This window comes from Poecilia formosa, unplaced genomic scaffold, assembly GCF_000485575.1.
Source record: "Poecilia formosa unplaced genomic scaffold, Poecilia_formosa-5.1.2 Scaffold83, whole genome shotgun sequence".
Classification (NCBI taxonomy): Eukaryota; Metazoa; Chordata; class Actinopteri; order Cyprinodontiformes; family Poeciliidae; genus Poecilia; species Poecilia formosa.
Genome location: NW_006800022.1, coordinates 192,339 through 193,210, shown reverse-complemented (window position 1 = coordinate 193,210; position 872 = coordinate 192,339). Strand labels below are relative to the sequence as shown.

The following is an 872-nucleotide window of genomic DNA, read 5'->3' as shown; positions in this document are numbered from 1 at the left end:
TTAATCGAAAAGAATTATCTTCTTTTGTGTCTGGGGACTCCAGCTACCAAATAAGTTAACAATTATTTCAATAATCAATTAGTCACAATTAATCGTTTCAGCCCTAAGAACTTCTAAGCTGTTGCGGTGTCTAAAATAAATTACTCTGACATTATTAAACCACTGGAATCATCTACTCATGTAATTCTTGGGCCCTAAATCAAAGAAAACAACTGTGTGAGTAATGAGAGAGTAACTCCTGCTGCTGCGTTGCCCTCATTCATCACTTCGTCTCATTTCTGCACCTAATCTGGAAGCAGTGCCATGTTTCATTTATGAAGAGAGAAGCTGATGTGTGATGGAGCAACGAGTCTGGGGCAAAACGTTCTTTTTTACAAAAACACCACATACAGTCTGAGAGAGAGAGAACTGCTGTGTATGAGAACAAATGAAAACATAATGATCCTTCATGACATTAGTAGCAGTCTTCAGAGAGACTGCTACTAATGTGCTTGTCTGCTGCAGGTAATCAACAACACTGCAGCAATGTGGGAACTCTTTTCAGGAACTAATCTCCACCTAATGAAGAAGAAGAGGAAAAAGTGGGAGAGAGCATTTCAGTCATCTTCTCAAGCAAACTGTCTTTCCTTATGATAACTACAGACCAGCCCTCATGTACCTTTGGATTAAGTGAAGTTGTGAGCAAACACGAGAAATCCAAACATGTGCTTCTGTGAAATAATGTTACTCACTGAAAGCGGCGATAGCCAGGATGATGGTGGCCACGATGGACGCCCAGGACACCCAGAGAGCTTTCTTTCTGTAACTCTGTGCTTCGTGAGGCTTCAGGCGCATGCTGCTCTCCAGAAGACCTACACGCAACAAGACATCCA

At 41.7% G+C, this 872-nt stretch overlaps 1 protein-coding gene across 1 annotated transcript in view; it reads right to left on the bottom strand.

Moving 5' to 3' along the window:
* Positions 1-872, bottom strand: part of LOC103141414 (transmembrane protein 163) — a 17,918-nt gene that overhangs the window by 14,703 nt on the left and 2,343 nt on the right. Inside the window, exon 3 of the mRNA XM_007557058.2 lies at positions 732-851. Coding sequence (XP_007557120.1) covers positions 732-851 — 120 coding nt within the window. The remainder of the gene's footprint in view (positions 1-731; positions 852-872) is intronic.